The 9774-nt window shown below is 41.1% G+C and overlaps 1 protein-coding gene across 1 annotated transcript; it reads left to right on the forward strand.

Moving 5' to 3' along the window:
• Positions 1 to 619: 619 nt before the first annotated feature.
• Positions 620 to 4149, forward strand: irx3a (iroquois homeobox 3a). The gene is made up of 2 exons (XM_062989607.1): positions 620 to 1006; positions 1866 to 4149. Exons 1-2 carry the CDS (start codon positions 794 to 796, stop codon positions 2928 to 2930), a joined length of 1278 nt encoding a protein of 425 aa, XP_062845677.1. The 5' UTR covers positions 620 to 793; the 3' UTR covers positions 2931 to 4149.
• The last annotated feature ends 5625 nt before the right edge of the window (positions 4150 to 9774 follow it).

Here is a 9774-nt window from a genome sequence, read left to right on the forward strand (position 1 = left end):
GTTCGAAATAAAAACGACCTCCCACGGATATTATTTCTACAGAACTGAGAGCAAATCCGCGCGTCTAAACTCGCCAGTCGAACTTTCCGAAGTGCGTCCAGTTCTTAAGTTCTTAAAGTCCCGCCTGTAAAAAATGCGCACTGGAAAAAATAGTCCCTTTAAAAACGTTAAACGCTAAAAAAAAAAAAAAAGTTAACGACTCAACAAATAAAATATGTACCATGTGTGGACGGTAAGAACAAAAATGATAATAATAATGAGAATTACCCCGAGAACCGAGGGAAGCACTGCAGCGCTGAACAAATGACAAATGAGATGATTGGCGAGCCATAAAATGAGATTTGAAACTCTTTCAAATAAGAGATCGCGACGTCAGAACGGACTGAATACAGCCCCCAAAAATGGGAGGTAAAACACTAAGGAGAGCGGGATGAAAAGAGAGAGAGAGAGAGAGGACCGAGAGAGGAAGAGAAAGAGAACCAGGGGGTGAGGGCTTGAGGAATAGGAGGAGCTTCGGTGCGACTAGAAATGTCAATCAGAGCAAAAGGCGTCCCAATAATCTAAAGCAATCTGTAAGGACCTGACCTTAGTCCATTCAGATCAATAGAGAAGCCAGGAAGAGAGGCGGCCGGCGGATCGTTTACGCGCGGCCCGTTTTCGGAGGAGATATAGACTTCCCTGCACTTTTTCTGCTCACTTTTAAGTGGATATCGCAGCGCGCATCGAGAAGCCGATTTGCCCCACTTTTGTTGCGTGTGTGTGCGTACGCGCTTTTTTTCGCTCCCGCACCACAATGTCTTTCCCACAGTTGGGATACCAATACATCCGACCGATATACCAGCAAGAGCGGCAGGGGATCAGCAGCGGGCGCGGCGGGGGCGAGCTGAGTCCGTCCGGTACGCTCTCCAACGTCCTGTCCACCATGTACGGATCACCTTTCACCGCCGCACACGCCTATGGAGCTTTCCTTCCTTATTCAAACGACCTGTCTATTTTCAGTCAGTTGGTGAGTTATCCACTTATGCAAAACTCTGACGTGAATCTTGTATCTTGTCTTTTTTCTGCTCTTGTGTGCTTCTTTTACATTTCAGAACAGGGTTCGTTCGTTTAAACCAGTCTGTGAATTTCCACCGTGCGCGTTTTTGCTTGTTGCAGGCTAGTTTTGCAAGACATCGCTGAACTTTGCTGTTGACTATGTTTGGCACGTCTGAAATAAACGAAAAAGTGCCAAAATAATCAATCTAACTTTATACAGCGCAGAATTCTGCATACTGGAACTAAAAAAAAAATAATAATAAAAATTATAATGTAATAATCGTGTTTAGTAATATACTTCATTACTAGTAATTAAAATAAGCATTGAAAATGTAATTCTAAGTCAGCAAGCTGCCTAATCATGTCCACAACTGTAAAGTTGTATTTTCTTTACATTTACAATAATTATATAATAATCAGTCAGTATTATCTCAGACCCGGATAAACTTGTTGGATAAATATTACTTAAAATACCCCCACATTTGTATTTAACATTTAAAGTGTTTTTGTTTATTATTGAAGTATTTATAAAAGCAAGAAAGTAAATAATTCATGCACGGATTCATTGTTTTAAATGTCCAAACCAAGTGAATTGTTAAGCTGCAAAAACAGAACCAACGCTTTAATATTACAATTAACTTAAATATTATAATGCAATTTAAATTTAAATCAAAATTGTTTCTAAATGAAGGAATAATTTACATAAATTCTTTTTTGGTTAATTCAGAAACGAATGAAATGAAAATAAATGTAATTCAGTCCAAGTATTGCATTTTCATACCCTACACACACACTACCTGTGAGCTTACAGTGTTGTGTTTGTTTTTCAGGGAGCTCAGTATGAACTTAAAGACAGTCCTGGTGTCCAGCACCCAGCGTTTGCCCACCCTCACCCAGCATTTTACTCCTACGGTCAGTACCAGTTCGGAGACCCATCCAGACCGAAAAATGCCACCAGAGAGAGTACGAGCACCCTAAAGGCCTGGCTGAGTGAGCACCGCAAGAACCCGTACCCCACCAAGGGTGAAAAGATCATGCTGGCTATCATCACGAAGATGACCCTCACTCAGGTGTCCACCTGGTTCGCCAACGCCCGGAGGAGACTGAAGAAGGAGAACAAGATGACCTGGGCGCCGCGCAACCGCACGGACGAGGAGGGCAACGTGTACGGCAGCGACCACGAGGGCGAGGACGGGGACAAGCGTGAGGACGAGGAGGAGATCGACCTGGAGAACATCGACACAGAGAACATCGAGAGCAAGGACGAGCTGGACGAGCAGGACGAGCTGCACTTGGACTCCAAACTGGACGCTAGCTGCGACTCGGAAGTCTCGGACGGCTATGAGGATTTACACGAGCCCGAGCCGAAGCTTTTTAATAAAGCCGCGAGTCAGGAGGGCAGAGAGTTGCACGGAGACGCGCACAGAGACACTGACCGACCCTTGCACCATCACCACCTCCATCACCTCCACCTCGGTCATTCGTTAGAACTGAAAACGAGGGCGCCCGGCAGCGAGCAGATTAAACTCAACCCGGTGTCCAACTCCCCCCCTGCGGAGAACAACGCAGCCCCGGCGCAAAAACCTAAGATTTGGTCTTTGGCTGAGACAGCCACGAGTCCGGACAATCCCCGGAAATCTCCGATCGTGAACGGGAGCGCGGCCCAGACAGTCATGCCAACTCACAGACTTGTTTCGTGCCCTGTGGGCAAACTGCAGAACTGGACGAGCCGCGCGTTTTCGGCTCACCAGCTTGCGCTCCTCAACTCAAACCACTATATAGGACTGGCCAATCAGGCCAACGGGCTTGCCCTGTATTCCGGCAGCAGGCACACAGAGGAGCGCAGTGCCAGCTCAGAGACTGCCCACACAGGTACATCACATCCGTCTCACTGAGCCTGGGCCCTACATGTGAATACTTTTGTGAACACCTTCCTCTCAAACACTGTTTTCGCTTTCCAACCCGGCGCCTTGTTTTACTAACTCCAAAAGGCTAAAAAAAAACTCCACACAAGAGGAAGCATGCGGACTAAAATGGGGAAATGCAATTCTATTCCTTCATACACTCGAATTTTTAAGAAGAATTATTATTGCTGTTTCTCTTTTATTCATTTATTCAGGTATCCAGATTGAGTTTTGATTCATTCTCATTGCTCTCGTTATTTGAAACAACAAAAAAAATCTAGTGCCTTGAAAGCAAATAAAAATAAGCAAGTGTGTCATCGATTTATACAAATCAGCTTCATGAAAATGATCTGAAAATCTCATTTAGTTAATTGAGTTGTTTTATTCCGAGCTGCGTCTGAACCTGGTTTATTTCCATGTGCGCTTTTGGTTTTTGTGCAGTTGGATGTGAAACATCAAGACGAGAATGGAATCTCAAACGCGTCTTCAGGCAATAATTCAATCAAACAATAGGCTACACATGGGCAGTATATTTAATTTATTACTATTATGTTTAAATATGGACAGGAGTTTAGGCATAGCTAGTTACTGCGAACATTTTGGTGCAATATTTCATGACATGTACTGTACACGCTTATTTGCAGTGTTTGTCCTTATAGGCTGGATTTTATCTACACAACCTAGAAACACACCAACCAAAAAGTAGAAGAAACACAACGCAATGGTTATTATTAATAACAGCAAAGTTTACACATCATGCAACGGTCTGTAATTCCTACAGTTATTTAGTTTTTTAAATATTCGATCCCCAGTTCTGATTGCTTTTCCCCCTCATGCTCATTCAAGGCCTCAGAACCAACCTGGAGCTGCCATGCTTCTTTTATTTCCCACCCGCTGTTTTCAGAGACTGTTCGTCTTGGTTTTTTATTTGAACCTGTTATAAGGAATGTAAAAACTGTTGAAATAACACATCCTGTGTACTTACCTTGTAAGCATGTCCTTGTGTATAATTGCTAATGCAATGCTGTAAGAAATTGTAGTCTGTGAGATTTTCCCCTCTCCTTTTTTCTTTTGTTTTGTGAGGATTCGATGTTGCAATGTTTTGTATATATATATAACGTTAAGAAAGAAAATGTACATACTTGTGATCCGAAATTGTACAAGAAAGTCTATATTTTGGCTAATAAATGAACGGCAACTTAAAATGCGATTTGATTGTTGTAGCTTTAAATATGTCTTGGGTAGCCTGTATATTTGCATTTAACGATATGTGCGTTTATCTAATTTCCTGCTCTAAATTCAATTACATTCAATACTGAATCCTAATAGACAAAATAATATGTGGTAAAAGGAGTGTAGTAATATCTGTTCTGGTAGGCCTAGCAGGCTTTATATTTGGGCGCAACCGTGCAGTTGTTGCAGACTTGTGAAATACTCGGCTGTGTTTTAATGTGCACTGCTCTTCAGGGAACTTGACTTGGGCTGTTAAGTCTTGGCTAAGCTTGAATTGGTCGATTTAAAAGCGTTTTCCTATTTCAGAGACTCAACCTTAATTAGCTCCTTCTTGAATCGCACATTTGGATATTAATGGATGGGGATTATCCTCATCGAGGCGTAACAGCCAATATAAAAAGAATAATTATTTCATTTATATTAACCTAAAAAAGCGCACGACCTAATTTAGCTGGAATATAATTTAATAGATTTTTTTCTTCAAAAGTATTTTATTCTTCTAAATGCGCTGAAATGTCACAAATGGCTCTGCGTAATCAGAGGATTGCTTGCGTAATCAGCGCTTTCATATAAAACGTGTGATTTGGCTCCTCTTTTTTGATGCATAATGAATTCTAATCAGACACCGATGCCGCACTGCTTGCCATATGCCTCCTTTACACTGAGAAATCATTTATTTATGTTTAATCCCCCTCCTCGATCAGATCATTTGCATGGCAGCAGCTTTGTTCCCAAGCTGGCAAAGTTCAGCAAAGTTGGGCTTGGAGCGCCCTCTACAGCCTGGAACCATCGGACTGGTCTCGGGTCTGGGAAGAAAATTGTGCTTCTTTTATTTACCTTAAAACGTTTAAATACTGTCGTGATCTTTCTAATAATGCTTATTTAATGGATTTCTATTCGATTTATTTAATATTTAAAGGTTTGTTGTGTAAGGAAGAGGCTGCTGGTGATGTTAGGTGTAAGGGAAGCATTTACGGTCCAGTGCAGATAGAAAAATGTGTAGAAAAATACAAGTTTAAATGCGCACAATAATAATAAATAGTAATATTATTATACAAGTAAATTAAATGACTATTTAAAGTAACTATTACAATTTAAAAGGGAAAATTTATTAAGTTTATAAAATAGAAAGTAAACACAAGAAGCTTAAAACTTGTGTGTCTTTATATTCAAAGCTGCACAATCCTTGTGTTTAAAAAAAAAATAGGCTATGATATTTTTTAAACATTACAAACATTACACAAAAATCATATCCATTCATCTCTGTGTAAAAGCACATTATCTTACAAACAGGTTTTAGCAAATACGCTATGTACAAAAAACCCCGCAATAACAAATATTACATTATATTTAAAATAAATATATAAAAAGAACAGTTTGTTAGATATATATTATTACTGTATTTATTTTATAATAAGAGTGTAAATAAATAACAAAATGTTTATCCACGTTAAAACCTTATTTTAGGTCCTGCAGCCTGATATGTTCAAGAGCTGCGCATGTAAATGCATTTTTTTAAGTAAAAAATACAACTAGGTTACTTATGTACTTCATCTGCGTCTGGCTTTGTTTAAACCCAACATATTTGATTTGATTATCTCACTAATGCAGCAGATTTAATCGCATAATCAGTCAATGTAATTATTTATAAACACTATAAATAATTATAAAGTTCAGAAAGACGAATTTTAAATCGTCACCTGCTGTATAATTCAGGTCTGGTCGGTATTTGTGGATTTCATAGACCACTTGAAGTATAATAAAATGTTAAAGGGGTTTGAAAATAGTCAGTATTTTACTTTTTCTCGCGGGAACGCGCACAGAGAAGGTGCCCGCGCTTAAGAGGTGCCGGGCGCGCGCGAGTGACCGGTGTTGTCTAATCAAATATGACGTGCCCGCGCATGACCGCTTGATGAGTTGGAATGTATGCTAACAATAACAAAACAATGTTCACGTAATAAACTTTCAATATTTTAATAATAAAAAGCTGAAGTTGAATATTTTGAAAAGAGAATGTAGTTATTTTATACACAATACATTATATGAATATATTAATACCCCACGGAAATCACAGTAATAAATCGCGATACTGATAGCACCACTTCTCTCTCAGGTTAGCAGGTTAGCTCAGTGGCTAACATTTCAGGCTAACATGTAACTAGCGTAATGTCACAGTGCTCGACGCATTTTTACCTTTATTAGTGACTTTTATATTTATTACATCAAATAAAATAAATTACACAATAAACCGCCTTCTTACACACGCTCCAAAAGACACATTCCACTGAATTAGTGAAAAAAAGCTTTATAAGGTCAGCTGCTGGGAACACTGAAGCAGGGTTTTTGGTTACATTAATTTACACTCCTAGTATAGCAATGCCATTAAAAAAATCTTTAACCATTTTTCTTGGGGCCATAAAATGGAATAATAGTTTCCTACCATAAAGAGTTTTATTATGTGGAAAATGCATTTTATGGCACTAACAAAAATGGTTAAAGAACACCCAGTGTACAAAAATTCTTGTGGTTATGTGAACACCTTCCAGACATCACAAACAAAAAGCATCAAATCTTGACAAGAATAAAAAATATATAAACAGAATGCTTTTTATTTATTTACTGTCATAAATAATTAAATATTGTTTGTGATCTGTTTAGGATTTTGAGCAATGTTAGCATTAAACTAACCAGAAATGCAAGAATACTCTGAAGATCTCATCAAATAAAATATTAAAACGCTTCATCGGGCAAAATATGAACATGCACAGCATTGTAACCGTACATGTCCATTTTTCTTCTCCTTTCTTCACCCAACAATTGATTTGCATTAATGGACATTTTGCTCAAAGCTGTAGACGAAGGCCGTGGGTGGTGGGGTGCACTGTGTCACTCGTTTATCCCCAGTTAAATGGATGTCCTTGTGGTTAACGAGCAATAATCAACAGCGACACCTCTTTTTAGTCCAGCGCTGCGAGCGATGCTAAACATTCTGGCGGTGAGCAGCTTTTCTCGCCAATACACCCGGGAGAATTCTCAAAGAAGACGGATATGAGAAGGGAATAGCTAACAAGCACACGCAGACACAGTATGCAGACACCTAACCATTTTAAAGCAATTACACCCCTACACCAATCATTATGAGTTTGCATTTCTTAAATAAAACATTAAATACTCAACATAAGAGCAGCTGTGGGAAACCCAGACCATATTGACACCAAAGTAAATGGCAATTCAGTCTATAAGATTGAGCCTGAGGTTTGGTTTTTTTTTTTTCATCTCAAAACACCACTCAGCATCAATGGCAGAGGTCCATAGCTACGCTGTGCTGCAGAAAGAATGCATTGTTAAATACCAATTTGGATGGGATAAAAAAGTGCAGCAAGAGAATCATTAAAGTGAAATCTAATCTATCTTTCTGGCCCGTCATTGATGCAGAGAAGGAGGACAGCGAGGGGCGACCCCATGAGAGAGAGAGCAAGAGGAAGAGAGAGCGCTGAGCCAATGGAGCCATCAGCAGCCCTCCGGATGAATGGAGAAAGACGGAGGAGTACATAAGCAGTGTTGGAAGGGGCTGGAGTTGGGCTGTGAAAGGGAGGTTCAGCCCTGCGTTGTCCTCCTGTCCTCCCCTCGCTGTCTCCCCCGCTCAGAGACGGACAAATGTCAGCGCTATTGTGGCCCTGCTGAGGCTTTGAAGCGCCCTGTGCTCTTTGCGGAGGTCACTAATCCTTTTATGAGGCGCTGCTGATTGTTAGTCACACACGCACAAAAGCACACACACTCTCGATGCTCTTTTTCACAAGCCGGCCCGGCGTGTTCGGTGACCTACGAGTGGACGCGGAACTGTATTATGGAACACGTTCCACACTGTCACTACGGGTGAAGATGCTAGCTGTCCAACCACTTCTGCACCTCCGAACAGGAGTGATAAGCACATTTACCTACCAAATCACATTTCCGGGAGCTTATGCTGAAGTCACGGGTCAAACCTTCTCTGCGTTAAAGTTTAGATTTAAGGTTTCATGCTAACATTGTATAGGGATTTTTAAGGATTTCTGAAGCGTTTTATGACATTAAGCTAGTCGACAAGCAAGTAGGGCAAGGGGGATGTGAACACTATGTGCATGTTGTGCGCTGGTTCTGTCCCAAGCCGACTTGGAAGAGTGACACTTTCTAGGCAAAGGGGAGGAGCGGTGTGGGCCCGCTGATTTCATGCCTATTGTTGACCAAGTTTTAAGAAAGGAATTCTTTTGCCGGCCCTGAAAAGCAACAAGTGGGGGTAGAAAAACAGGGTACAGAGGCAAAAAAGAGGGGTGCGGTTGGGGAGAAAAGAGAGCTGGGGGAATAGAGAGGAAGAGGAGGTGAGCTTTTGCCGTTCATCCAACTGAAAGATTGTGCTTTTTTCGCTCCCTTCAGCTCATCACGGCCGACTTACAGGGCAATTATGGAAATGGCACTTTGAAGCAGATCGCTCTCCTTTTATTTTTTTCCTCCCTCAGAGCGAGAGAAGTCTCTGGGCCTTTCTCTCCACCCTGCTCCCTGACATGATCCTGTCCCAGCGTCCATATGTTCCCCTTCCTTCTGCCTAATGTGAAAATGGCTGGCTGGTAAGAGCAACCGAACAGAAGAATGCGAGGGCTGACGGATCATCTGCGTTGCAGGGTCTCAGGGAAAAAAGATCCTGGCCGTGCTTCAAACGTGTGGAGATTAATGAAATTCAGACTCGTTGCTTTTACATTACTCAGCCATGCTGAAACCATATAAATTAGTCATGCATTTGTAGATATCAAACTGCAACCTGATGCTTCTGACTACTTGAAGATCACTGAACCCGACCAAAGGGAAATATTTTAAGACTGAATGAAAAGAGCTGAAGAATCTTACAAACTTCTATTAAACGAGTCAATGTTTTTTCCACAACATTGGCGTCGTCTCAGAGTTTTTCCTTTGCATTCACTGAAATCTCTAATGCCTGGTTCACACTACACGATTTTTGCCCTGATTTTCACTCGGCTCGGGAGCAACTCGGTGTTCAAAACTCGGCTCTCAATCGCTATGTGTGAACTGGTCAACAACCCGATCCGAGCGGCTCGCCGAGTGATCTTCGAGCGCTCAGTGACTGAAGAGAGATATCTAGCATGTCAGATATCTGGATCTGAGTTGCCCAACTGGCAATGAGTGCTATGTCGAACAGCCAATGAGAACGCAAGATACAGGGTGAGGGGAAACGTGGGGTAGGAGTTGTAAAAAGGTGGGACATGGGCATAATATAGTTTATATCAGAATACATCAGCACACACTCACGTTTTACAGTATTTCTGACCTTATCGTTCTCTACAAAACATAACACCAATATTTATTAACCTCCAACTCACTATGGAACAATCCAAGCTGGTTGCGTTGCCAAATCCAATAAGATTAATTTATTGTTCTTCTTTGTTTTTAAGCTGCACAAACTTTGATCGCTTGCTTCTTGTTGACGTGCATTTTTGGACGTGGTATCGTTAAACCCCTCGTCACTTCTCACGTTTGTTTTCGTGACAGAACGTAGTTTGGGAGACCAGGGAATTTCACCTGCGATTCCAGTTGGTGATAGATGGTGTAG

This window comes from Trichomycterus rosablanca, chromosome 27, assembly GCF_030014385.1.
Source record: "Trichomycterus rosablanca isolate fTriRos1 chromosome 27, fTriRos1.hap1, whole genome shotgun sequence".
NCBI classification, from domain to species: Eukaryota; Metazoa; Chordata; class Actinopteri; order Siluriformes; family Trichomycteridae; genus Trichomycterus; species Trichomycterus rosablanca.

What these genes read in the sequence shown, in the direction of transcription:
- irx3a (XM_062989607.1), top strand. Translation starts at nt 794, where the DNA reads ATGTCTTTCCCACAGTTGGGATACCAATACATCCGACCGATATACCAG. An exon ending in TGTCTATTTTCAGTCAGTTG is followed by an intron (nt 1,007 to 1,865) that starts GTGAGTTATCCA and finishes TTTGTTTTTCAG; the next exon opens with GGAGCTCAGTATGAACTTAA.